Source organism: Ricinus communis, chromosome 1 (genome assembly GCF_019578655.1).
Source record: "Ricinus communis isolate WT05 ecotype wild-type chromosome 1, ASM1957865v1, whole genome shotgun sequence".
Taxonomy (NCBI): Eukaryota; Viridiplantae; Streptophyta; class Magnoliopsida; order Malpighiales; family Euphorbiaceae; genus Ricinus; species Ricinus communis.
The window spans coordinates 5,973,752-6,000,828 of NC_063256.1; the positions used below are offsets into that span (position 1 = coordinate 5,973,752).

Sequence of the window (27,077 nt, forward strand, 5' to 3'; positions counted from 1 at the left end):
CAGAGCTATAGAAAACTAGCTCAACTACTCCATCCTTGGTAAGATCTCGGAAAAAAATGAAATCTCACTTGTATGTGCTTGCAACGTCCATGTAGAACTGGATTCTTCGACAGCTTTATGGTTGAAGTATTATCCTACATTATTGTGGTACAATCAGCCTGCACATGACCAATATCTTTTAAAATTCTTCTCATCCAATGGTTTGACAAGCACAAGCAGTTGCTGCTACAAACTCTGCTTCAATGGTTGACTAAGTAACAATAGGCTGCTTTTTAGATGACCAAGCTACTGCTCCTCCATACATCATGAACACGTAACCTGAAGTGCTCTTGCTATCCTCCTGAAGCATAACCTAAAACCAGATCTTCATTATCTAAAGGAACTTGGAACATACTATTGAAAAAGTGATTCAGAAATTTAACCTTCCCAAATTGAATCCATTTTTTGTTCTTTCATTCCATCTAAAATCCCCTTCAAGTATCAATTAATGGAAGAGGAATGATATTAGAAACTTCTTCTTTCTCTTTTTTTTTTTTTTATCTCCAGCATAATCACTGTCTATATAAGCCACTAATTCACTTATTCCTCCCTTTTTGTAAAACACACCATAATCTATAGTTCCTTTTAAGTACCTTAAGACCCTTTTTGCTGCTGTAAAATGTAGTTTTGTAGGATTTTCCATGAAACGACTAATAAAACTTACAATAAACATGAGATCGGGTCGAGTAGTTGTAAAATACATCAAACTTCCTACCATTTGCTTGAACTGAGTTGCATTCACTTTGACTTCTTCTTCATCTGCATCAATCTTTTGGCCAGGAACAATGGGATTGCGAACAAAATTGCTTTCTTTCATGCCAAAACGACTTAGAGTATTTCAGCTGCATATTCTCCTTGACATATAAAGACACCATCAGCTCTTTACAACAGCTCAATTCTAAGAAAGAACCTCATTTTTTCTAAATCTGTCATGTCAAACTGCTTCTTCATGGAATTTTTAAACTCATACAGCAACACTTCATCATCACTAGTATATAACAAATCATCTACATAAATACTGACAATTAAAATTTTACCTCTTTTCCTTTTAAAGAAAAGTGTGTGTTTACTAGGACTCTTTTCAAATCCTTCCTTGATAAAGTAGGACTCAATCCAACTAAACCAAGTTCTAGGTGCTTGTTTTATCCGTAAAGAGCCTTTTGTAGTTTATAAACCATATGTTTACTTTCTTTCTTCTCATATCCTCTTGGTTGTTCAACAAACACATCTTCCTTAAATTTCCCATGCAATAATGCAGATTTGACATCATCCCCTTTGTGCAGCAAGAGCAATAATCATTCTCACCATGTCCAACCTAGCTACAGGTGCATATACTTCCGTATAATCTATTCCATGCTGCTGGGAGTAACCTTTTACCACTAATCTTGCTTTGTATTTGTCAACTTCACCAAGCTCATTCAACTTAGTTTTATAAACCCACTTTACTCCTATCTTTTTGGCTCCAATTAGTAGCTTAACTAACTACTAGGTCTTATTTTTCTCAATAGATTTGATTTCCTCATCCATGGCCAGCCTCCACTTTGAACTTTTAACTACATCTTCAAAGCTTGTAGGATCATATGACACCATAAGCACTATGCTTGTCATATTTACTTCATCATCTTTTGATAGTTCTTCACCAGATGTGTAATCCGCCATCCATATTGGTGGATGTCGAATTTTAAGCGTTAGGCTTGTCATATTTACTTCATCATCTTCTGATAGTTCTTCACCAGATGTGTAATCTGTCATCCATATTAGTGGATGTCGAATTCTACTCTTCCTTGCTGTCAAATTCTCTTCAGTAATTGGTTGTTCATTTACTGCTTCATTCTCATTTTCTACTACCTCTCCTTCATCTGTAATTGATTCAGAATTGTCTCCCCATTCTAAATCCATCAGCTGCTCTTTTTCGTAATCTACATCCCAATTCCACACGCGGTCTTCTTCAAAAACCACATCACGGTTTACAATAATTTTCCTTGCAACTAAATCGTACATTATGTACCCTTTAGATTCGCCACCTACTCCAAGTAGAACACAACTTACACTTTATCATCAAGCTTTGTTCTTTTTGCATCTGGTATATAGACATGTCCCACACAACTAAATACTCGAAAGTGCTCCACTGAAGGTTTTTGTTCACTCCATACTTCTTCTGGTGTCATGTTCTTCACAGCTAAAGTAGGCGATCGATTTAAGGCATAAATTGCCCACATTGCAGCTTCTGCCCAAAAGGTTTTGGGTACTTTCTTCTCTGATAGCATGGCTCTTACCAAGTTTATCACAATACGATCTTTGCGCTCAGCCACTCTGTTTTGTTGTGGAGTATAGGCTATTGTCAACTGTCTCTTCACGCCTTGTTGTTTGCAAAAATCATTGAATTCTGAGTATAGGTTTTTGTCAACTGTCTCTTCACGCCTTGTTGTTTGCAAAAATCATTGAATTCTGCAAAATTGAATTCTCATCCTCTATTTGTTCTTAAACACTTAATAGACATTTCAGTTTTTGTTTCTACAATAGTCTTGAAATGTTTAAAGTGATAAAAAGTTTTTGACTTTTTTAAAAGAAAATAAATAAGTCTTTCGAGAAAAATTATTGATGAAACTCAATAAGTACCTCTTGTGGCTGCTAGAGGCTGGTGTAATTGGGCACAAAGATCTGTATGTACTAATTATAATCTCTCTGTTGCTCTTCAATGGCTCTTTTGGGGATAAGAGTTCGGTGTTGGTTGCTTTTCATACATGCATCACAGGTGATATTTGAATCTACAATTTTCGGCAAACCAACCACCATTTCTTTGCTTTATAAAGTATGCAGTCCTTTGTAGCTTAGGTGACTATAATGATGATGCTAGAGCTTGGATTAATCTGTGATGCTGATTTGCAGACATTTTTCTTCCTTAGCTTTAATGGTAGAATCGGCAATTACTTTAAACATCCTGTTTGCACTCATGGTGGATTCTGCCATTTTTCCTTTTGTTGGATGATTGATGTTACACACCCCATCTTTGAACAGCATTCCCCACCCCTTTTCTTGTAGCTGACCGACGCTCAAAAGATTATTTTTGAGTTCCAGTACACAGTGCACATCACCAATAACATAACTGGTACCTTTCAAAACCAACTTCACAACTCCCTTTCCAATCATCTTTATTTTAGTATTATTTCCAAGTTTGACAGTATGAAAGAAAGTTGTATCCAAAGATGAAAACATACCTTGATTTCCACACATATGGTTTGAGCACCCTGAATCTATAAATCAGGCATCACGAATCATGTCTTCATGCAGCTCTTCATATGCCATTAACAACAACTCGTCTTCATCTTCCTCCTCCACCTCTATATGATTTGCCTCCTTATTCCAACTTGGACATTCATACTTAAAATGTCATAAATTGTGACACTTATAACATTCAACAGTTGCCTTGTTGAATGTTGTCCTTCCTTTTCCTCGTCCCCTACCTCTAGGAGATGATCTTCCTCTACTTCTTATTCTAGATCCTGAATCAACCTTTAAGACTTGATCCTCATACTCGCTGCTCACCCTTTAAAATTTATGTTCGTGTACCATTAATGAACTTTGCAAGTCATTAATGGACATACTATCAATATCCTTTGATTCTTCGATGAATACCACAACAATGTGAACTTCTTAATTAAAGTTCGTAGGATTTTCTCAACAATCTTTGAGTCAAGCATGTCTTTTCTATTGCTCCGCATCTTATTGGAGATCGTCATTACTCTTGTAAAATACTCGGTAATGCTTTCATCATTCTTCGTCTCTGAAACCTCAAAATCTCTTCTTAGTAAGTTAAGAGGAGACCTATTCACCTTGTCATTGCCTCCAAACTTTTGCTTCATTGAGTCCCAAACTTTTTTGGTTGTTTTTCGATCCAAAATTTGTTCAAAAATAGTGCGATCAATGGCCTGAAAGAGATAGTGCTTGACCTGATAATCCTTGGTTCTGGCATCTACCAATTGCATTTTCTGGGTACCAGTGAGCACTGTCCCTGCTCTTGGCTCTGTAAAGCCATTCTCCACCAAACTCCACACACCCTTTACCCTTAGCAAGTTCTCCATCAGCTCACTCCAGTGATCATCGTGACCATTAAAGTGAGGGATCTTCGTAAGAGTCTTGTTGTCACTCATTCTCTTAGTGTTAAAACACTCGAAGACTGTTGCTTCTTCTCTATAAGCCTAGTGGGGGGCACTGATACCAAATGTAAAGTATTAAGAAATACTGCAGAAAATACAAAACAATTGAATGTGGGAGTATAAATTATTGAAGAAAAGGGCTAGACTTTTATAAAGCCATTACAAAACAGAAAAACTAAAATATCAGCTAACAACCAAGACTAACAGATTAGCTAAAAATACTCTAACAAATCGTAGGAAAAGGTCAACTAGAAGACTCCTAATATATATGACTTATAATATATAATCTAAAATAAATGGGGCTCCATGAAAGGCTGAAGTTCAATGAATTTTTCCATTTATCTTTTTATTTATATTTATATTTTAGAATCTAAGTCGATTGTGATTTTATTAATTAAGTATGTAAAAAAATCTTATTATATGTTAAATATTAATCTTATTAAATGTTAAATATTGAAGAAATTGTATATTTTTATATTTTCTTTAACATAATTAATACACTAATTAATAATTTACCAAAATAACTATATCTTATAAGAATATTTAGCAATAATTAAATATGAAGTTTAGAATGCATTTATATATTATTCCTTATTCGTATTTCTATGTATAAAAATGATATTATGAATTAGGAAAATTTTTGTTTAGACCTGGTGTATGTCCGCACCTATACACTAAATTGATATATGATTGACATTATAAATTCATTAGTTTTAAATGATGAAGTATGTATCAATCATCTAATATCAAAACGTAAAACGCTCATACATATGTGTCACTCTTCTATTAGTTGTAGTATATACACTAAGTTTATATAAGAATTTTTATATAAATTATAGATAATTAAGTCTATATAACTTTTATGCATGCGTTTTAAGCATATTAAAACAACTCTACTGAGAACCGGTAAAAATTAGGATAGAATTTAAATTATTCTCCTTAGGAAAATAAGAAAAAGCTTAGGCTAAATTGAATTTAGCCCATTTAATTATTTTAACATTTTAAATTTTAATATAATTTGATAGACACCTCAACTTATTTCTTTTTATGATATATTAATATTTTTTAACACATAGCTTCACTCTCAACACATCCACATGAATTATGTATAGGTATTTTAAAGTTATTATAAAATAAATTTTACGTCTTTATTATATTAAATTGAAAATTAAAAATATTTTATGGAGTATAAAAACATAATTTAGATGTTTGGTAGGTCAAATTGAAAATTAAAATGTTAAAATAATTAAATAATAAAAGTTTAAGTGAAATTATACAGTGTGCCAAAAGAAAATTATGTAATGAAAAAGAAAAAGCAGTTCTCCTAAATACATGAGAAGTTTTTAAGTCATCATGAGTGGACTTTGAAGCTTACGATTTCAGAGGCAAGAGGATAACAAAATATTGAAAAAATGCCATTAAAATTTCATCATATTCAAATTTGGACAATTAATTTAAGGACCCACTTCTAGAAATATTCAAGCTTTGAATGGAAATGTTGCTTGCTCAAGCGCGTAAGACTACTTCAAATTAAAATGTAATAAACAATTACAATTTCCTCAGCAAACCTTTTTATCGTATCATTAGACTTTAGCCTCTCGATCAATATACATTACAGACACATCCTCCTTTCTCTTTTATTTTTCTTTCTCGTTGGTTCCATAGCTAAACATACAGAACACTACTCTTTCCACGTACCCAGGAATTGCAGAATGGCAGACGCACTTACAGAAGATCAGATCGCCGAGTTTCACGAGGCTTTTTGCTTGATTGACAAGGATTCAGATGGTGCGTTCTTTTTCTTTACGTAACAGTATTTGCCTTTGTTTTCTTCAGATATATAAATTTATAATATATATATATATATTATATAATATAATGTATAGGTTTCATTACGATGGAAGAACTGGCGACTGTTATCCAATCATTAGATGGACACCCGACGAAAGAAGAAATTCGAGACATGATAAGTGAAGTTGATTTTGATGGAAATGGAACTATTGATTTTCAGGAGTTCTTGAACATTATGGGAAGGAAAATGAAGGTAAACAGTTCTTTTTCTTTCTTTCTTTCTTTGATGTCCTTTTGAGGTTAATTGTGACTCTTGTAGGAAAATGTTGTTGAGGAGCTGAAAGAAGCCTTCAAGGTATTTGACAGAAACCAGGACGGATTTATATCAGCAAATGAGGTGAGTGTACAGAGAGAACTCAATTCGCAGGTGAAGTTTTCTTGTTTCAAGCAGCGTCTGATTACAGTTGATGGTGCAATTTTGTGTTTGTGAATTGCAGCTGAGGCAAGTGATGATAAATCTGGGGGAGAGACTAACAGAGGAGGAGGCAGAACAGATGATCAGAGAGGCTGATTTGGATGGGGATGGTCTGGTTAGTTATGAGGAATTCGCAAGGATGATGATGGCTTTCTAATCATTTTCACTCGTTATATATACATGATCAATCACATTCAAAGCCCGTGTTATTTATTTTCTTTCTTTTTCTTTTTTTGTTATATTCAATTAATAATGACAGTGTTGTAGAGTATAAAACCGAAAAAGGCCAAAGAAAAACTATTATGTTATGATCATTATTCATGAATAATCAGATAATTAAAACCTTCAATCTTATATTATCTCAAGCTTAACATTTTGAGAATAATATTATAAACTATCCAATGAAAAGTACTTTTAAACTTATGTTTTTCATCGTTTCCAATTATATATCAGTTAATAAAATATATTTCATCAGTCAGCTATTAATTCAAACTACACTAAGTTAGTTAAAAGGATTGAAATAATCATTTTTGTCAAATTTTAAAAAGTGTTCTATAGTGTAAAATGTTAAGGATAAATTTGCTATATAAGATAAAAGGCAGAACGAATCTGTCACACTTCACTAACAAAAACATCAAATAAAAATATATAATAAGGTATGTATTATTATCTCATCTTTACCGCCTTAAACTTCTTTTTTCTTTTCTTTTTCTCTCGTGCTTCTAAAAGGATGCCGCATGAACATTGTTACATGCAGGTCTTGAGGCTCATGTGTTTCCGGTGAAAGTAGGGAATTTGTTAAGGCATTATATTAGATAAAAATAAGTTTAGTATTTACTTATCAAATCCAATCACAACAGATCTTAACGCAATATTTCATGGTCAATGACAGCACTAATTCCTTCTTTTCTGACTTTGACAATTATGCCATTCTATTCTTGTTCCTAAATGGTGGAAAGATTCTTGTCAATATTTTGAGTGGAACACTGCTTGTTCTTCGGACCACATACACAAATTCTATGGAAACAAACATAAAAAAATGAATTCATCATTGAATAATATTAGGTCACTGACAATGTTTGAAAAGACCAGAACAATTCAACTGGTGCAATAAGTTGAGTGAAGAATTAATAGTTAATTTAATCTTAATTAAATTTTAAAAATTAGAATTTCGATTAAATTGAAGTGTTACTGAATTTGACAATGATTTAATAAAATTGAGCTGTTGAAATTAAATTTTAATAAGAATAAATGAATTTAAGAGAAACATATCACACTCTTAACCGATTCGATTACGGTTGAATTTCAGAAAGATTGATAAAAAAAATGAGAGACTAGGCCAATGAACTCTTTGCTATTAAGTTATTGCTATAAAATCAGTATATTGATTCAGGTGTTTGCTCCAAGGCGGTGAACAAATTTGGCTAGTTTAGTTAGCGTTGCGCGGTGTAGATAGCCTATGGCGGAATTACTATTTTTGTCCCTTCTGTTCAAAGAATGAGAGATTAAGAAAACTATTTGTCGGTTGGTTCACTGCACTGAAATGAACATTGGAGATTTATAGATTGTCCAATTAATGCAATAAAAATCTATTTATTTTTTGAACGGTTTTAAAAATATCATTTATTTAAAATCTACTTAATAAGTTTGGTTCGGCTTGAAAATTATTAAAAAAACATAGTATATGTTTTATAACGGACTTGATCAAAAGTTTAAGTTTGCATAGCCACACTGGACTTGAATTTAAATTGAAAATTTTCAAGCCCGACTAAATCCAACCCAAACCCACTACACTACGGCTCCAAATTTGAACAAATCTATATCCAACTAAGTTAATATGACAACTAGATAAATTTCTTAATAACAGGAAATGATGTACCAGAAAAGCTAAAGACAAAAGAACCGCCCAAAGATGCATCAGAGATTTTAATAATAATGCTAGATCATGCTTATTGGCATAAGAAATAAGACACATTCACGACCTCGTAAAACGTCAATGTATTAGTAGAATCCCATTTCTTTATATGGTTTGGAATTGTCCCTACAATGCCCATCATCAGCAACAGATGGTGGTGAGCAACCAATGAGCAATTAGACAATTGAAGAGTTATTGCGGTATTTAATTTATCTTAGTCTATGCGGACATACAGAGATGGTAGGAATAGGATTGATAGTAGATGGTGAAGAGTAGCTACTGTAGACGATGGTGGGAAGCGATTTTAGTGATTGTAATTGATGTGGGGTATGTTCTAATCAATTTTCTAGTATTGATAGAGTGGAACAGGTGAAGAGCAGCAATTGTAACACATGGACGGACTGAAGCTGAAGCCACTATCCAGATATTCTTTTTGGCTTTTTTAAAAAGAAAAGTAATTAATTGTATAAAACATGTGGAGAAGCGAAATAATACAAGTTAGGGGGTATTTTGATCTTTTCTTTTCATCTCACCCTCTTATAGCTTAGTAAAATCACTTTAAAGCAGCATTATTAATAATGTTTTTTTTTATATAATTTTTATTTTTGTTTTATTTTAAAATGCGTGTAATGATGTTATTATATTTTATTTAATATTTAATGTTTTATTAATAAAAAAGTCAAGAAAAAAGAAAAGAAAAAGAAGAATATATATCTCTTGAAAAAAAAAAAATTTAAGAGTTGTTTTCGTGATTTTTGAATTTAAGAAGAAAAAAAGTATGATTCTAAAGAAAAGTAAATTAGAAAATTTCTTAAAGTTTTGATCCGTAATTTTTTTTTTAATAATTTAAAAGAAATATAATTTAAAAGCTTGTTAAATGTTACTCGCTCAAAAACGAACGCCACAGATCCTGCCTTTGGGCGTCGAAATGCCTTTGCCAATATGTCGTTTAGTCATTTACTATGCCGTTCGGGAATCCACTGTCAGGTTCTCTTATTCAATCTTCCTCCTTTTTCATCTTTAACTAATATCAAGTTTTTTTTTTTTTTTAACAATTAACCAGAATCAAGTTAAAACCCAAAAAATGGACCCTTCAATGCCTAAAGACCTCGACGAGTACTCGGCATCAGCTACCACAATCGAATTCGACTTCCAAATCCCTCTTCTCCGGGGCCCCATACCCGCCGCCGAATCCGACGACCCATCTTCCGGTCCATACTTTCTTGCTTTCAGAAACCCCCAATCCTGGGCCACAGCATACAAGCTAAGCGAGTCCAAAATCATATCTCAATGCGAAGGCGGGGCCAGGATAGGGTGCGCAATATCCGCATCCCAAAAATGCAAGCCACCGTGGTGGCGCAACTTGATTGGATGGAAAGTAGCTGACTTGAAAGAGAAAGAAAATTGCGAGGAGCGTGAAATGGAAGGGTGTCTGGTTGCAGCTAAAGAGAAGTGTGTTGGTTTTGCTAAGGAGAAATGTTTTAGGCCTTTTAGTGAAGCGAGAATTGCCGTTGGGAAAGAGGAGGTAGTCAAGAGATTAATGTGTTTGGTTTCAGTGCCAGAGAAGACTGGTATTAAATGGTTTAGTTTGATGGGAATCGATGATAAATGTAGATTTGGCATTACTAATCAAAAAGCTAGTGAGTTGCTGGCTTTTGATCCAAAATATACATGGTTTTTTAAGCAAAAGTAATGGGGATTTTGATGTGCTTGGTGGAGAGGTACGTTCCCTATTAACTTTTACATCCTAATTGGCTGTGGTTTTGGTTTTGGAGGAGGTTTTCTACTTTCTTGAACTGTAAAGAATTTTGCCAGAATGTAATCAATGTACTTCTTCTTAATGCAATGACAATCAATAAAATTCATCGTGTTTAAGTATATTATTGGTTGATTTTCAGTTAAAATCAGCTTTCAAATCTTAGCTTAGTAACAATGACATAATAATAATAAAGTCCTTGAGCCTTTGTAGTGCTTCTGGTATTCTTTTGAGTTCGGACGTTAAAACAGCGCTTGCACTTTTCCTGCTATTGCTGCCCCAGCACGTGGGAACGAATGCGATAGAAGCATTACTAGGGTCTTTGTCATCATCAAAACCACTTTCGAAATTGCTAGGCTTTATGGCAACTAAAATTAATTAGTATGATGACCGTGTCATTGCTTTAAGCATCATCACTGCTATCTTATTGCCCTTGCTTCGAATTCTGAAGTTTGCTGCAGCACTGCTTACTGTTTGGTTTTTTTCCTGTTAATTTTCTTTAATCGTTTTACTATATTTTGCAGTCATATTCCTTGTTTGAAATTTCTTATAATCAAGAAAACATAGCTTGATCGACATTTGTTTTCAGTAGCAGACTATAATATTTCTCTACAACTCATCACTTTGATCGTTTGGTGACACATTGAGAATTTCCTCTCATGATTTTCATGTATGCGAGAGTGCTAGATTGTTTTGGTTGGTGCTTTGTAGTTGTGAATTGGTAGGAGCCTGTTAGCATTCTTCTCTCATCCTGGGATCCATGTGTAGTCTGCAGAGCTATGTCAATACAAAATGTGATTCTTAGGGCAATCTACGGATGTTAGAAAAGTTGGTCGGATTCATTAAGGCTTTAGATATTAGTTAAACTGCAAGGGAATTAGGATTCTAGGCTTTTCCCTGGATTCAACAAGAATGTAAATTAGCAAGACTTGGGCAATAGTTTTGAGTAGTGCTCGACCAGGCTTATTGTCTGTAGGCTGTTTGTTTTCTTTTATTCACTTCTTACAGAAGGCTTGAAACTGGAAAACTAGCAATACTGCAGCTGGCGCTATCATTTAGCTTTTGCTTCCTCTGATGTTTTCTATGGGGGCCAATGCTTCAAAATGGTGCCTGGCGGATTCATGCCCTTTTGCAAAGTTGAATCAGCGAACTTGCTGTTTAGTTACAAGTCCTAGTTACGCAAGTGCTGTTTTAAATGCTGGGCCTGGTGTTTGCGCTCTATGGTATTATGCTTGGGCTTATTGTATAGCCTACAAGTTTGGGCTTCAATTTTTTTAGCTACAATAGCCTTAAAGCCCATAGTTTGGTAGCCTTTAAAATTTGGAAAAATATCAGAAATACCCTTTTACTTATTTTTTTATCAAATTTACTAATTTCTTTTTATTTTTACGGTGTTAAAATATCAAATATGATTTTTAATTTTTTTTTTAAATTACCATTTTAGTTTTTTTTGTTGTTTTTTAGTAACCACACACAAAATTAGGAAAAAAGAAGTTAGAAAACAGTATTTAAAAAAAAATATACGGTAAGAACAATAATTTTTTATTAATTTTAAGATATCTTTAAAAAATTATCTTAAAATTTTGCATTACTTGTTTCCTAGAGAGTATTCATCAGAAAATATTCTTCACATTTTTGTATTTAGAAAATATTATTCTGGTAAAAAGAAACTAAAAAGTTATTTTTAGAGAGATTCGTTTCAAAATTGGAAGTCATTTTCCAGGGTTTTATACGCCTATTAAAAGAACTTAGATAATTATTCAAAAAAGAAAAATATTATGTAAAACCTGACTAAATATACATTCATTAACGCATCAATTCAAAGTAATCACTTTCGGCTGCTGTTGATAGTCGAGGATTGGTCATTAAAAAAATAAAATTCAACTTTACTATTTTAGTCTAATTCTTGTACTTAATTATAAAGTTAAAATATAAAATTTGAATGAGTTATAAATATCTCAGTAATCATTTATATATATATATATAAATACACTAAACATAATAAACTAATTTTCTGATAGAAAGTGTTTGGTGTAAAGCCAAATGATTATTCTTAAAAATATTTCTGAAGACTTTCTTTTTTTATTTCCACATGTCTTCCTTGATTGTGTTGACTGGCTTGAGCTTTACTTCAAAGCTGTTTCGTTCTTTTCCATAAGAATTCTGAAAGTACTGATTTTTGTCTCCTTTATTAGCGTCTTCATTACATAGTTTAAGACGTTGTCTCTGAAAACATCAGTCTTCTTACTATTTTCAGCAATAGTTTCAAAATGGTACCTCAGCGAGTGCAGCAGTTGGAAGCCAACTCCTTCTATTTTCTATGCAAATCGTCTATTTCTCTTTTGAGTCATAAATTTTCTTCTCAAAATGTTTTTGAACAAATTTTTAATTTGAATTGAAATAGTTAGAGTTTCTCTAAATATTCTCTTAATTTTTTCTTCTTTTTCCGCAATAAAGAATATAACTTTTACAACAAGTTCTTAATTCATCTTCTTCTTCTTCTTTTTTTTTTTCCTAAAACTATTAAGAGTTAAAATCACACTCCTCAGATATCAAATATGAAAAATAGCTTTGCAATGAACTTTTAATAATTTTCTTCTTCATCTTAAATGAATTATAATTTTATTTAAAACATATATAACATTTTAGGGAATTAAATTGTTTATAAGAGTATTTCTAAGGGTGCTATTTATTTTTAGAAAAGCATCATGTATATAATAAAAATGCATCTTATTATAATTTAAATAGAAGAAGCAAGATACTTTATTGAAGTCCAATAAATTATTTATATTTTACCTTTTATTTTATTCTTTCTCCATAAGCACTAATCTTTCAAATATTTTAATTTTCTAATTTTAAGTGTTTTCATTAAAGAAATTTAAAAATAGCAATTAATAAAGTAGGTGAAAATGATAGGCTTTGTTAATCAAGCATAGAGGAATCACATTGTTAGTAATAGTATAGTATCAGAAACTTTTGAAGGCTGCTGGTATGGTACCAGGAAAGAAAGAAAGGGACGAGTACATCAATATTTCAACTATTTCGACTAAATTCACATGATGCCGAACCATATTTAGAAGTAAGCTCACATTTGAACACTAAAGAAGAAAGTATAGCTCATGCTTTTGGGAAAATAATATTGTAATCCATGTCCTCCATAAATTGCCGCCTTTAGTGGCAACCCATTTCCTCCTCCATCACTCTCTGTTTTCTATTTAGTTCCTTGGTGGCGTTGAACACAATCTCTGTTGCTGTGATTTGCCTGGTCAGAGTCAAACACGATCATCCAATAAAAGAGTTGCATCAAGAGTCATTCATTCATTAATAAAATCTGTATGAGATTGCAAACACATGTAATCTTTGAAAGTTCCACTGGAGTGGAATTTTATGGACATGGAAACTGCCAGGAAGCTGCACTTAATTGAACAGCAAGTGGCTCAATTTCAGGGATAATAACAATAATCTTTTAGTAATTCACTAAACTAAAAGTCATTGACGTTGTGTTTTGATAGTGACTCTGAAGAAATTGATTTGTCCTTCGGTATCGTTTGGTAAAGTCGTATTAGAAAATGTTGCTCTGTTTTGGTCCTGCCTTACCAAATCAATGTTTTTCTCAAGATAGGATGATGTATTTTCCGAATTGTATATATTTTTTTTCAAAGTAGGATGATATATTCTTCGATATGTATCTAATCGAACTGTATATATTCAAAAAAGTAATATGTACATAAAATATTGTTTAGTTGTTAATTGATTTAAATATATTTGATATTCATATATCCTAAAAAGATTTATATATTCATTTTCAATTTTTATATTCTAAGTTAGTAAAAATTATCTACCATTAATCAAATGAATTTCAATTCTTATTAGCTATTTGATATTTGAAATAATTTATATCCTAATTGATAATGTATAAGTCATCTTTTCTTATATGTAAAAAATTTATGGTAAGGTTGTCTTTTATTATATTTGAACTAAACAAAATAATTACAATTAATTCTTAATTTTTAAAAAATAACTATTATGGAAATCCAACTTTTAGAAAGTACTCTTAACTATTCCAACTTTTATCTATAATTGGATTTATAAAATTTTATTAGTCTATTGAAAAGTGTAATGAGTTTTTTTTTATAAAAAAAATATGAATAATCTAATTAAGTTTATTAATGTTTTCTTAATCATGAAATTTTAAAGTGCATCGATTAGTATGAAATTTAAAGAGCATACGATAAGAGCAGGTCGTGCAAACCAAACAGGTCCTTAAGTAAGTAGGCCTTTTTCTGCAAAGAAACTGTGGCTATGAGATGGGAATTTGTGAAAGTTATAAAAATGACTTTGACTCTATTAATTTGTTTTCCAGCGCATTGATGGCGACTTGTGATTTTATTAAAGGGTCGAGAAACGAAATTGCGACTCCTCTATTTGTATTTGCTTCCTCATCTTAGTTTTTGAAATTTATTTTTCAGACTTTTGAATCTTACACAAATTAACTATCCCTCAATTTATCCAAATTTTTTTATTAGTTGTTTCTTAGATGTTATCAGAGTGTTATTTATTTGATATATAAAAAAAATATTTAAGTATAAAAAATAAAAAATTATTTTAGATCTGATACATGTTTATATTTATATTTTTTTAATTTTTATAAATATTAATAGTTTCAATTTATTTTCTTAGTTTTAGCCAATAGAAGAAAAAAATAGAATAAAAAATATCAGAATAATTATGTATGAATTTGTAGTGTATTTATCCAAATCAAGATAAATAGTAAAATTTGACTTTATAAATATAGCGAGTTAAACCTATTTTTTATTATATATATATAAAGAGTAAAAATATTTTTAATGTACTCTTTATATATGTCAAACTTTTTATTTTAGAAAGTTTTATTATAAAATGACTTTTCAATGCACTCTTTATGTTTTAAACATAAAGTAGAGAGTCATTGACTCTCTGCATATATTTATTTGTAATTAATATATTACAAGTTCTTATATATTTTATTAATTGATATCTACTGTTTTTTAGCTTCTTTTTTAAAGAAAATAATTTTTTTAACAAAAATAATTTAAGATATTAATACTTGTTGGATAAAGTAGAATAAATGAGAAAAATAAAAAGAGTTTTGGACTGAAAAAAAATTTCTACTTTTTATAAATAAAAATACTTTTTAAAATAAAAGACACTACTGAAAATGCTCTAAAAAGTCAATTAAAATTTTATTTATGAAATAGCTCCTTAAATAAGAAATTTAATACATATAAAGAATATATTATAGAATTATAAGCTAATCTAATCTTAATATCTCTTTTTTTAGTTAAATTTTGATATATGATGACATGAAATCAAAAAAATTATTTCAACTCATTAAATAATTTAAATTCTTAAGTTAGGTATTTTTTTAAATAAAAATCTTTGTAGGTGTGTTGACATTTGTGATCCAATAGCTAATTCACCTAAACAAATCCGTTAACGATAATGACTTCAAATCTTTTAAATATTCAACCTCAAATTCAAAAAAGAACTATTAATATTACGATTAACTGTATGATTCATTTTTGCTCCCAACAAAACTAATTCGATTGCATGATTATTTAAACTTTTTGAGAATAGTCATTCAGCTAACTTTTATTTGATTTTTAGCCATATGAACTAATTTTTTTGAACCACGTAAATTTAATTTTGCTATTATTGGAAAGACGTGTAAAACAAGTACTCTAACATGAAATTATTTTGTACATATATTAAAAGATTACCACTGAATGCATATGTAGCTCTTTGAACATTCTGAAAATACTTATTTCGCCACTTTAACTTTTGTATGGTCCTTATAGCCACATAAACTAGTTATTTTAGACCACTTAAATCTTATTTTGTTGTTACTGGGACCGCGTGAATTTGACTTGTACAAGGTTCAAATCATACTTTTTTGCGTCATCAATTTTAATTGATATATATTCAAATATGGACAATTATGTAATGCACATATCATATTTGGTAAAAACTTTCAAAAAAATATTGTAACTTTGAGAGTGAATATATTCATACATTATAAAAAAAGATTATTATAGGTTTGTTGAAGATGAGAAGCAACACGTGAATTTGGAGATTTAGAATTCTAAAAAGTATTGTATTATTTTCCTAGCTTATTTTTCAATAATGGTAAAATGAGATTTATATGGTCCAAAAGAATTAGTTCAAGTTATAAGGGCCGAACAAAGGTACAAGTAGCCAAGTGACTATTTTCAAAAAGTTCAAGGGATCACGTGTGTATTTAGTATTGAATATTTATATCATACTGATATGTCCAAATTATATATAGATATTTAAGGTATTCTAGAGCTTTAATGATGTTTTCTATATATAATATGGTGAAAATAAGTATTTATATCTCACTTAAGCTTAATTGTCTATTTTCAGGTAATATTAGCCAAAATAGAAAAATATGGAGCTAAATACTAAAAATGAGCTTAATTGGACATGTTCGTATCAAGGTCCAAGATTAAAACGCATAGACCTGCTATTTATTGTGCTAGCCGAATTATACAAGGCCCAATGGAGATATTTTAATTATTTTGTATAATTATTATGATTTATATTAAGAGTTATTTATGGGATAATACTTGGTGGAGATAAGGATACCTATAGTCTTATTTTTCAGATAGAGTTATACTGGTATACTTATCTTTAGGGAGACTTATTTAGAGGAGGACTTTTCTTTATATATATATATATCTGCAAACCTAATTCTTAAGGAGGAATAGAGTTTTCTCCTATGTGCTCTATGCATCTGTCCATTATTATTCTCTCTACAATTTTTTATAGTTATTCTATAAACACTTTAGTTTAGTTTTCGTTACTCTTTTTAAAATCTATGGAGCTTTTCAAGAAGTGGAAAGTGAGGATCAATTATCTTCATACTTGAAAGAATTTTGAATCTAGAAGGAGTTTTTATTTATTTTTTTATGTCTTTTTATTTAATATCATGATCATTTGGTTAAATATGTTAGACTACTTTTCGTAAGTGTTTAGTTTAGCTTTTTTACTTATGTATGAACCTTGTTATTTATTTATTTAATGAATGATTTCTTTACCTTCATATCTTTATTAGTTTCAGTTATTATTGTTAATTAACCATCATATTAATTTAGCAATAGTAATTCTTATAAACATATTTAGGTTGAATATATTAGAAACACCAACTTTACTTCAATTTATATAGGTATAAGAAATTTTAGTTGCATTATTAGTTTGAGATACTAAAAGAAAAGTCACATCACCATCTCTTTCATTAATTTTGGCTTAAAGTAAAACAAGGAAATTACTAAGTAAATGGCTAGACTAAATACTATCTTTAGCATATAGTTTTCATACATCATATCATTGCATATTTACTTTATAGTTTATTTAATTTACTATTATTCTCTCAAAAATACTGGTTTAAAGTTTTTAGATTTACTTTTATTATTCTGTATTGATAATTAATTTTTATAATAAGTGGTCTCATAGTTTCTTGAGAAATCGACCTCGTGGTGAAGTTACTCTTACTATAGGAACATTTCGTACATTTGCGAGTACCAACTTAGACACATCATATATTAATTTACTTTCGCTTGTCTTTATCTACGTAGATACACACACATGTACAAGTCAACAAAATATGATTTGTATGGCCTAAAATAACTAATTTAGGTGGCTATAAAGGCTAAATAATAGTTCAAATGGCCGAGTGACTGCTCTAAGAAAGTTTAAGGAACTATGTATATATTGGCTAAAACATTATGTGATGCATTTGAATTACTATAAATATGATATAATCTGATAGTTTAAATCTAAATTTATTTTGTGTTAATTATTATTTTTTGGATAATTGTATTTTTTGTGTTTAAATTTGTCAATAAAAAATAATAAAATAGTTAAATACTTAAAATTAATAATTAGTGTGACAACCTGATAAAAAATAATAAAATGGTGTTTTTAACATATCACATGTTATTAATATCAATATGAATTTTTTTTTTATGTTAAATGAGATGAAAAATAAGAGACGTAATAATAATGTGTTATAAAAATAATAAAATAATAAACTTATTTATCATATATAAATATATTTTTAACAATAATTAAATTTTTATAGTGAAATAAAATATTAAGATTATTAAGATTATTAAATTAGAGAAATTTGAATTACTCGAATTCTATTAATCTGTGATGTTTTCTCTGCATAATGTTTCTGACACAAGCAAAGATCACATCACCCCATAGTAATTTCCTTAGGGATTTGAATTAATGCAACCCTATTAGTCCATGATGTCTCTCCACACAATGCTTCTGACACAAAAGAAAACTAGTCACTATTGCACCTCTGATGCATGGAGATGCGTCAATTAATATTTATTAATCATATAAATTTAATATCAATTACCGAAGTTATGATAAATGTATATTTTTTTGAAATAAGTAGTTCAATATATATTTTAATACATTTTCCAAAAACTGTACTAATTTGATGAGAAAATCATAAATAAAATTAAATATTAAGTTAAATCTGTAAGGGTTAAGATTAATTAGTTTTAGAAAATCTTAACATAACTTTTATCTTTAAAGTAAAATATTTCGATTAGTTTTAATAGTCATAATTCTAATTAACCGAATGATTACTTGTGTCCATACTAATTATAATCAAATTAGTAATATAATCATTTGTTTATTTTTAAGTATTTTTACCATTATAATTAAATTATAGTATCTTTTATATAATCCTAATTAAAACAAGAATTGTTAAAATATAAATTTTGATAAATAATAAAAATATATAAAGATTATTTTATCTATTAATATGTCCTTCTACATACAGAATTCACGTATATCATATAATTTCGTTCATGTTATTATAGGTAGATAATAAACCGTTTCTCATTTTTATATACAAAAGAAAAAGCCATAAGAATAAAATAAAATATTAAAAATTTAAATGAGAGTTTCATCCACAAAATTATTAAGCTTTTTGATGATAAGTTTTTCAAATTAGCTATCAATTATCTCATATAATATAATTTATGATCTCTAAAAGTACTTAAAAATAGCAATAGTTGAAGTACTTATTTGATTCGACTGATCAGTGCATCTGGTAGCTAATAACTGATAATTGATAGCTGATAAATTAAATTGTTTGGTAAAATTTTATTAACAATTATTATTAGTATGTTAAATGACCATTAAAGATAGAATTTATTTTTAAATATATTTTATTTTATTATACTATTTTAAATGATATAAATTAAAAATATTATAGTTAATTTTATTTAACTCAATTATATTTATTATTAAATTTTTTATAAAAATTATTTTAATAGTAGGAATTCAAATTAAAATTCCACTAATAAAAAATTTATTATTTTAAATATCACGTCATAAATATCATAATTGCTTAGTTATTAAATATAATTTTAAAATAATAATTATTTATTATAAATTATATAAAATTAACTTAAAATAAATTATTATTAATAAGTATAATGTTATCTAAATAAAAAATTAAATAAACTTTCTCCTAATAAGAAAAAAATTTAAAATAGGAATTATATAGTCAATAATTGATTGAGATTAAATCAGTTATTAACTGGTAATTTTTAAATTTTTATTAAAAATTTTAATATAATTTTTTAGTAAAAATAATTATTAATTATATTAAACCTTTAAACCAAATATTTAAATGTACAAAATTTCTAAATCCAATACTCATGTCAGCTACGGTACTAATTAGATTCTGTTGGCATTGGGAGTGAAGAATTAGAAAAGTCTTTGGTTCAAATATTCTCATTTAGCATCCATCGAAATTAGTAAAATACTGTGAGGAAAAATGTATTGATCGGAGAAAATTAAAGTCCGGCCAGGGCGGCACTGACCAAGTCTTTTGTAATTGATTCCAATTTGTACGGACAAAACATAAACTTTCAATTCCAAAGACGCTCCATTGTTCTGTTCGGCCGTTACACCAATCGCCACTAAGCAGATTAAAAAAAGTATTCCCCAAACGGCAGCCACAAAAGCACAAAGACAAGTTAAAACGACAACCGCACAACAGTCGTCGAAGTACAGCACCATTTAGTGCCATATAGTCCAGATTTATCCTAAGAATACCCACCAATGAATAAACTACAGATACCCATATGTTAAACCTTGGAGTTCAAATCCAAAAATTTTAAACAAAACTCGCTCAGCATAGCCAAAAGTACATAGATAATTCTACTCGTACAACCAAAACCAATAAATAAAAAAAAGAAAAGAAAATGGTCAAAAATTGGGTTTTCTTTTATCATCTGGATTTCATTTCAGTTTCCTTTCTGGTTTCATTGGTAATTAAGATTGGTCGGTTTGAAACAAACCTAACAAATGAAATGATAGAGAAACCAAAATCAAATTGCAAACATCACCCAAACCAAAACCTGAGCGTGCAAGAAAGACATAAACCGCACGGTAGGTTTTGACTAGTTGCTAGTTAGCCGGAACATTATAACAATTAACATCTAATCTTTAAAGTCTTCAAAGTCTGCAACATACTTAAATAATAGACAAAAAAAAAAAAAAAAACTGATATGAAACCGCGTTTCCCATTTCCTAGGGTCAAACTCAAATGTCTCTATGTATTGCATCCCCTCCATTCTGGGAAACTTCCTTTGCCGACCTTAAATTGTTATGCAAATTCATCCAATTTGGACAATACTCTTCTTTTGTTTTCTTTTTTTGTCCTTTCAACACTTCTAAATGTTCAAGGAATCAGTAACATGAGAACATGTTGCTGACAGAAAGCAAAAAAATGAGATCCATGAGCCTTAACAGTAGCCAGAGTCAGCAGATGATATTACATTATTAATTAATGCACCTTGTTCATAGTTGTGCAGGAGATGTTAGAAAATTCCATATAAATGTCATTATGTCATACAGCAAAACAATTTAATTTTTTTAGATTAAAACCCAGGTCAGGTGTTGTACAAGAAAGTAAAACCCTACAGATGTATAATAAAGAAAACAAAAAAGGGGGCGAAGGGGAAATTAAGTGGAAATTTAAAGCCTGTCCCATCTCTGAATATGTGAACAAGCTAATCCGTCTCAACTTCAGTATAAAAACACACCTTGAGGTTATGTTCTTGGAAATGAAATTCAAAAACAGCCTTTCTTCCTTAACTGACTTCTCTTGTTAGCAGTTTGTTTTTTTCTCATAGCAACTTCCTAGCATATTATTAGCAACTTCCTAATAAAGAAAAGACACAAGCCATGACAAGTAGTAAGCAGGCGCAATTCAATTGTAGCAAACTACTTGCCAACACCCTCAACAAAGCTCAGAAACGATGGCGCATTGCATACTTAACTATCTATTCTGCACGAACAATGCTTTCTCTTGTGAGAGATATAATTGTATCAGAAACAAATAGTTATCATCACTCTGATGTCCTGCATAATGTTTCCTACACTTTACTAAATGTAGAGCCAGTCAGTTCCAGTCAACATGAAAATAAACATGAGACTGTTTCTAGTGTCTCAGATGTCGATAAGAAGAGACTTTCCGAAATGGTAAAAGAGAAGGACTCCTTAGCTCTTCGCCAATTTGGAGGAGTTGAAAGTGTTGCCACTGCTCTTGGGACAAAGTTAGAACACGGAATCAATGGTGACGACCGTGAAATCAGCACACGTCGTGACATGTTTGGTTCCAATACTTACCATAAGCCTCCCCCAAAAGGTCTTTTGTATTTCGTGCTTGAAGCTTTCAAAGACACCACCATTCTAATCCTCTTGGCTTGTGCTGCTCTTGCTCTTGGTTTTGGCATCAGAGAACATGGAGCAGATGAAGGCTGGTATGAAGGTGGAAGTATCTTTGTTGCTGTCTTTCTAGTTGTTGTTGTCTCGGCCCTCAGCAACTATAGACAGGAGAGGCAATTTGATAAGTTATCGCGAATAAGTAGCGACATCAAAATTGATGTTCTTAGACATGGACATCGACAACAAATCTCCATATTTGATATTGTTGTTGGAGATATTGTCTATCTGAAAATTGGAGACCAAATTCCAGCTGATGGGTTGTTCGTGGATGGGCATTCTTTAGAAGTTGACGAGTCAAGCATGACAGGAGAAAGTGAGTACGTTGAAGTCAATTCCACCAGGAATCCCTTCTTGATTTCTGGTTCAAAAGTTGCAGATGGATATGGTCGAATGCTCGTGACATCTGTTGGAATGAACACTATGTGGGGCGAAATGATGAGCTCAATTAATCGTGACTTGAATGAAAGAACACCACTACAAGCTCGGCTTGACAAACTGACATCTTCTATTGGGAAGGTGGGCCTTTCAGTTGCTTTTCTAGTTCTTGTAGTCATGTTAATTCGTTATTTCACCAAAAATACAAAAGATGAAAATGGGGTGACAGAGTACCAAGGTAGCAAAACTTCTACAGATGACATTATAAATGCTGTTGTACGCATTGTAGCTGCCGCAGTCACTATTGTGGTTGTAGCGATTCCAGAAGGTTTGCCACTAGCAGTCACGCTAACACTAGCTTACTCAATGAAGAGGATGATGGCTGATCAGGCCATGGTCAGAAAACTTTCAGCTTGTGAAACAATGGGATCGGCCACGGTTATTTGTACTGACAAAACAGGCACTTTGACATTAAACCAGATGCAAGTAACTAAGTTCTGGCTTGGTCAAGAATCCATTGAGGAAGGTTCTTACAAAGAAATTGCTCCGACAACTCTTGAATTGTTCCACCAAGCAGTCGGCTTAAACACAACAGGCAGCATTTACAAACCAGCATCAGGTTCTACACCAGAGATTTCAGGTAGTCCAACCGAGAAGGCAATTCTCTTATGGGCTGTTTCTGAGCTGGGGATGGACATGGAAAAAATAAAGCCGAACTATACAATTCTGCATGTTGAAACCTTTAATTCAGAGAAAAAACGAAGTGGGGTTTCAATAAGGAAATTGGCTGATAACACCACACATGTACATTGGAAAGGAGCATCTGAGATGATACTAGCAATGTGCTCAAATTATTATGAGAGCAATGGGATCGTAAAGTCAATGGATGAAGATGAAAGAAGTAAAATTGAGAAAATTATCCAAGGTATGGCAGCTAGTAGCCTCAGATGCATAGCTTTTGCTCATAAGAAGATTAAAGAGGAAGAACTGAAGAATGAAAATTATGAAAATTCACGCCAAAGGCTACAAGAAGATGGTTTGACCTTGCTAGGCATTGTTGGTCTCAAGGATCCATGTCGACCAGGAGCCAAGAAAGCCGTGGAAATTTGCAAGTCTGCAGGAGTCAGAATCAAAATGATAACTGGGGACAATGTTTTCACAGCAAAAGCAATAGCTACGGAATGTGGAATATTAGAGCTCAATCACCAAGTAGACAATGGAGTAGTGGTAGAAGGTGTTGAATTTCGGAACTACACACATGAGGAGAGAATGGAAAAGGTTGATAAGATTTGTGTGATGGCAAGGTCCTCGCCTTTCGACAAACTTCTAATGGTAGAATGCTTGAAACAGAAAGGTCATGTTGTTGCAGTGACTGGAGATGGCACAAATGATGCACCCGCACTAAAAGAAGCAGACATAGGACTGTCTATGGGCATTCAGGGCACAGAGGTTGCTAAAGAGAGCTCAGATATTGTCATTCTGGATGATAATTTTACCTCTGTGGCCACTGTTTTGAGGTGGGGACGGTGCGTCTATAACAACATCCAAAAATTTATCCAGTTTCAACTAACTGTTAATGTTGCAGCTCTTGTCATCAACTTCATCGCAGCAGTTTCTGCCGGTGAAGTTCCTCTGACAGCAGTCCAGTTGCTGTGGGTAAACCTGATAATGGACACGCTTGGAGCCCTGGCCCTTGCTACAGAAAGGCCAACTGATGAGCTAATGCAAAGGTCACCTGTGGGTAGGACTGAGCCCCTCATAACAAATATTATGTGGAGAAACCTCCTAGCTCAAGCTCTATACCAGATATCAGTCCTCCTAACTTTACAATTCCAGGGTGAGTCTATCTTTAACGTGAGTCCAGAGGTAAATGATACAATTATATTCAATAGTTTCGTACTTTGCCAAATTTTCAACGAGTTCAATGCGAGGAAGTTGGAGAAGCAGAATGTATTCAAAGGCCTCCATAGGAATCATCTGTTTCTTGGTATTGTGGGTATAACAATAATTCTTCAAGTTGTGATGGTGGAATTCTTAAAGAAGTTCGCAAGTACCGAGAGGTTGAATTGGCAGCAATGGGTAGCTTGTATTGTAATTGCAGCTGTATCATGGCCAATTGGTTGGGTTGTGAAACTAATTCCTGTGCCAGTAACGCCATTCCTCAGTTTTCTGAAAAGGCCAATATCCAGAGTCAAAAAGGCACTGCAACATATGTATCATAGAAAACCCTCTTCCTCTAGGCTTGGAATCTAGTGTGGCAGAAGGTAAAGAGTCTGGAATTATTAGGTGGGAGAATGGCATGACCTAAATAACAAAACATGGTAGATTGAGATAAAGAACATGCCAAAAGGCAGATTCTATGGATAAAGATGAGAAGGAAAGAGGTGTGGCTCGAGTTAGCAGAAGATCCAATAGTTGGTTCAGCCAGCACAATGGGCATGGATGAGTTGGTTGATAAGACTAGACAAGGATCAGACCAAACGACTATCATGACAAAAACTAAACATAGCATGAAGCCTAACACCTTACCCAACAGCATATTCCTGCAAGATCTAACAAATTACTGCCCAAAGATGGCAGGCTACAAATTCAGCATCACCCAACGTCAGAAGCCAAATATACTCCATATTTCATCCTAATACACGAATCCTATTCTGACATGAATATTGCACCAAAGGATTTGTGTATTGAGACAAAACCTCATGCCAATGTAAAACTATCTTCCAGAAAGGGGTTTGTGCATCAGTAAAAGCTTTTTTGAGTTAATGGCCGGATATGCTTCTTCTTGAATTATTGCTTTATGCTTAAAATCAAAAGAAATGAAAGGAGTTGATTGCTTATATTGTAACAAATGAATCAAGTAATTATGTCTTGATGACTGACATAGTGATGTCTCGATGAATCAAGTAATGATGTCTTGTTAAATTTACCTTCTAGAGATTAGATTAGGTTCTCATTCCACACTGATTTTCCGTACATTAATATCTTGTGTTGGTCGAAGCTTATTCTGTGTTTTTCCTTTGCAGTTTGGAGCAAGAGAGTTTTCATGAGAATTCTTGGTGTTCAATTTTGTAACTCGTTTGATTTCCTATAAATGAATTGATTTCTCACTGTGCCCGGTCTTCTTGTTATACTCTTGCAGTCTACAGAAGAAAAAAAAGAAAAATGCGTACTCATTGACAAACAAAAGAAGAAAAAAAAAATGCAAGAACACCAAATATCAGGAGCAACTACAAACTAACAACCGGTTCAACAGAATCTGATATTACAGAGAAAGAATTAGGTAACTTACATAGAAACGTTTCCTGCCATGCCAATCCTTTCAAGAACACGAATGAGGAGCATAAAACTGAATCAGTCAGTTCATATAAGCCATCCTATTATTATGGTGTCATCCTGGAAATAACAATGTTTAACCAAAATTCAGAAAGGCAAATTCAAGTTCCATAAAGACACACACGCATACACCATCTAAACAAAATCAAATCCGAAGAGAAACGCAGAAAATCAAAATGAAGATGAAAATGAACCTTGGAAAAGACTGAACTAAAGAGATGGAGAGACTAAATTAAAGGTGGCTTTTTGTTAGGCTTCCAGTTCCAGCCAAATAAAAACCATTTCTTGACTGTTCCGAGCTACTGAGCTCGGTTCGTTCATTTGACTATTAAAAAGGCTATCATCTTAAACAACTTTACGTTGGATTCATTTTTATGAACAAATTTCAAACATTTCTAAGCTCTCCACTCCAAAGCTCGTTAACGTAATCTAGTATATGAAAAATGATATTATAAAAAGAAATTATTAGTATTTCATGAGAATTGATAAATTATTATCATATATTAAGTTGAAAATAAATTTATTATGTATTATAAGAGAAGATCATATTACTAAGTAATAATAATATTATAATAATTAATTTTATTAATCTTGCTGAGATCGTAAACAACCTCAAACCGTTTTCGAGATACTTACAAATAAACTTTGCACATAAATTTGGACTTCATTTTAAATTTCATTAAAACTCAAAACTAATGATACCAAACTAAATAAACAATTTTGTAATAATTGATCCGACTCAACTTGTTCTTATTAGCCCATTATGAAAACTTTTACGTGCAAGACTTTCTTTAATCTGATAATAAGCAAGTGCCAACTCATTTTTTAAAAATCTTTTTACAAACAATTTGTGTTGTATTGCACCATTTTAAATATATTACCTTGTGATTTTAAATCAAAGTGCAATCTAACACCGTCATATAAGATTGCACACTCTGTCACTAATGATAATTCTTTCCAAAGTAAATTAATTTAATTTGTAAAAAGGAGTCATTGGGCACCAAATAACATATTTTATTTATTTCAAATGATATGCATAAAAGAAAGGAAAATATTCAATTAATTTATTAGGGGCTAAACTGTAAAAAAGTAAAGAAACTATAAAAAGGTAAAAAAAAACAAATATTAGATTAATAAGATAACTTGTTACAATAAAATAAAAATACTAATTAGATAAAAATTTAAAATGAAAATTAATTAAATAAAAATTTAAAATATTAATATTAAATAAATTTGTGCTATTTGCAAACTCTAAACTCAAAACTGTTAGAAGTATTAAAATTAAATCTAATCTACTATAAATTTGATTATATATATATATATATATATAAGAAAGTTGTCCAGGGAAGGAAAAAATAGATTTGGCCGTATCATGAGGGGTAGGTTTTTTTAATCTATTTTTAACATTTT

The 27,077-nt window shown here is 31.2% G+C and overlaps 4 protein-coding genes and 1 long non-coding RNA gene across 6 annotated transcripts; 3 read left to right on the top strand and 2 right to left on the bottom strand.

Annotated features, from left to right (window-relative positions):
• Nucleotides 1–3,300: 3,300 nt before the first annotated feature.
• Nucleotides 3,301–4,190, bottom strand: LOC125371114. The gene is made up of 3 exons (XM_048379412.1): nucleotides 3,676–4,190; nucleotides 3,466–3,586; nucleotides 3,301–3,420 (listed from the first exon to the last, which is right to left on the bottom strand). The coding sequence occupies exons 1-3, from the start codon at nucleotides 4,188–4,190 to the stop codon at nucleotides 3,301–3,303; spliced, it is 756 nt and encodes a 251-aa protein (XP_048235369.1).
• A 1,568-nt stretch (nucleotides 4,191–5,758) lies between these two features.
• LOC8276694 (calmodulin) lies at nucleotides 5,759–6,816 on the top strand. The gene is made up of 4 exons (XM_002520908.4): nucleotides 5,759–5,984; nucleotides 6,083–6,240; nucleotides 6,307–6,384; nucleotides 6,485–6,816. The coding sequence occupies exons 1-4, from the start codon at nucleotides 5,909–5,911 to the stop codon at nucleotides 6,617–6,619; spliced, it is 447 nt and encodes a 148-aa protein (XP_002520954.1). The 5' UTR covers nucleotides 5,759–5,908; the 3' UTR covers nucleotides 6,620–6,816.
• Nucleotides 6,817–9,287: 2,471 nt separating this feature from the next.
• On the top strand, nucleotides 9,288–10,255 carry LOC8276693. The gene has a single exon (XM_002520907.4). The coding sequence runs from the start codon at nucleotides 9,462–9,464 to the stop codon at nucleotides 10,068–10,070; it is 609 nt and encodes a 202-aa protein (XP_002520953.2). The 5' UTR covers nucleotides 9,288–9,461; the 3' UTR covers nucleotides 10,071–10,255.
• Nucleotides 10,256–13,044: 2,789 nt separating this feature from the next.
• LOC112535164 lies at nucleotides 13,045–26,270 on the bottom strand. Of its 2 annotated transcripts, none has more exons than XR_007217310.1 (4): nucleotides 25,862–26,270; nucleotides 25,624–25,727; nucleotides 25,262–25,474; nucleotides 13,045–13,395 (listed from the first exon to the last, which is right to left on the bottom strand). It is a non-coding gene; the product is annotated as an uncharacterized LOC112535164 (long non-coding RNA). The 2 variants fall into 2 exon arrangements; XR_007217311.1 differs by lacking the exon at nucleotides 13,045–13,395 and adding an exon at nucleotides 20,004–20,937.
• Nucleotides 21,298–25,121, top strand: LOC8276692 (calcium-transporting ATPase 12, plasma membrane-type). The gene has a single exon (XM_025157689.2). It carries the CDS (start codon nucleotides 21,414–21,416, stop codon nucleotides 24,582–24,584), a length of 3,171 nt encoding a protein of 1,056 aa, XP_025013457.2. The 5' UTR covers nucleotides 21,298–21,413; the 3' UTR covers nucleotides 24,585–25,121.
• Nucleotides 26,271–27,077: the final 807 nt, after the last annotated feature.

What these genes read in the sequence shown, in the direction of transcription:
- LOC8276693 (XM_002520907.4), top strand. Translation starts at nt 9,462, where the DNA reads ATGGACCCTTCAATGCCTAAAGACCTCGACGAGTACTCGGCATCAGCT.
- LOC8276694 (XM_002520908.4), top strand. Translation starts at nt 5,909, where the DNA reads ATGGCAGACGCACTTACAGAAGATCAGATCGCCGAGTTTCACGAGGCT. An exon ending in GATTGACAAGGATTCAGATG is followed by an intron (nt 5,985 to 6,082) that starts GTGCGTTCTTTT and finishes TATAATGTATAG; the next exon opens with GTTTCATTACGATGGAAGAA. An exon ending in TTATGGGAAGGAAAATGAAG is followed by an intron (nt 6,241 to 6,306) that starts GTAAACAGTTCT and finishes TGACTCTTGTAG; the next exon opens with GAAAATGTTGTTGAGGAGCT.
- LOC8276692 (XM_025157689.2), top strand. Translation starts at nt 21,414, where the DNA reads ATGACAAGTAGTAAGCAGGCGCAATTCAATTGTAGCAAACTACTTGCC.
- LOC125371114 (XM_048379412.1), bottom strand. Translation starts at nt 4,190, where the DNA reads ATGAGTGACAACAAGACTCTTACGAAGATCCCTCACTTTAATGGTCAC. An exon ending in AAGAAGTTCACATTGTTGTG is followed by an intron (nt 3,587 to 3,675) that starts GTATTCATCGAA and finishes TAAATTTTAAAG; the next exon opens with GGTGAGCAGCGAGTATGAGG. An exon ending in GAAGGACAACATTCAACAAG is followed by an intron (nt 3,421 to 3,465) that starts GCAACTGTTGAA and finishes TGACATTTTAAG; the next exon opens with TATGAATGTCCAAGTTGGAA.